Source organism: Arachis duranensis, unplaced genomic scaffold, assembly GCF_000817695.3.
Source record: "Arachis duranensis cultivar V14167 unplaced genomic scaffold, aradu.V14167.gnm2.J7QH unplaced_Scaffold_165934, whole genome shotgun sequence".
In the NCBI taxonomy this organism is placed as follows: domain Eukaryota; kingdom Viridiplantae; phylum Streptophyta; class Magnoliopsida; order Fabales; family Fabaceae; genus Arachis; species Arachis duranensis.
The window spans coordinates 824,277-824,910 of record NW_026264258.1 but is presented as its reverse complement, the minus strand read 5'-3'; the positions used below and the strand labels follow the sequence as shown (position 1 = coordinate 824,910).

At 35.6% G+C, this 634-nt stretch overlaps 1 protein-coding gene across 1 annotated transcript in view; it reads left to right on the top strand.

The window, feature by feature from the left end:
- The window catches only part of LOC107475780 (exosome complex exonuclease RRP44 homolog A), an 8,342-nt gene that overhangs the window by 4,956 nt on the left and 2,752 nt on the right, over positions 1-634 (top strand). The window contains exon 14 of the mRNA XM_016095447.3: positions 379-485. Within this exon, the coding sequence (XP_015950933.1) occupies positions 379-485 (107 nt within the window). The remainder of the gene's footprint in view (positions 1-378; positions 486-634) is intronic.

The following is a 634-nucleotide window of genomic DNA, read 5'->3' as shown; positions in this document are numbered from 1 at the left end:
GCCCAAAAAAAAAAAAAGAGGGGGGGGGGGGGGAGAGAGAGAAAACACAGAAACAAACATAAGTTATTATAAATAATTTGGTCAGAATATTCTGATTATTATTGCACAATCTCCAAAATCCTTGGAACCTCTTTGGTAAAAGCCTAAAACCCTTTGACTGATGTCCACCATCAAACTTATCTATAAACATTCAATGGTAATAGTTTAAATCTTTCAAAGAAGGATGTCAACTCAAGCACTTTATATCATAGTATAATATAATTTATTGCAGAAAATAGAAAGGTTTAGCTAACATGTGCCTAAGATTACTATTAGTAAAAGGCACATGCTAGCTAAACCCTAAATAGAATTGCACTTAACCTATATGCATATGTTCAGGAAATGACACCTGAAGCAGACATTGTTTCCACCAGATTCACAAAAAGTGTCATTAAATCTTCTGCGGCGTTGTCTTATGTCGAAGCTCAAGCAAGGATGGATGATAGGTATGAATTTCTTTCTTACATTCTTGGTTTGGTGACTGCTGAGTGCTGACTGCTGAGAATGTGCCTGGCCTGTTATAATTGCTAATGAAATAACTGTACTGACTTGAGTGATTGTGATTCTCATAACATGAAATTGGGTTGAGTTTGGA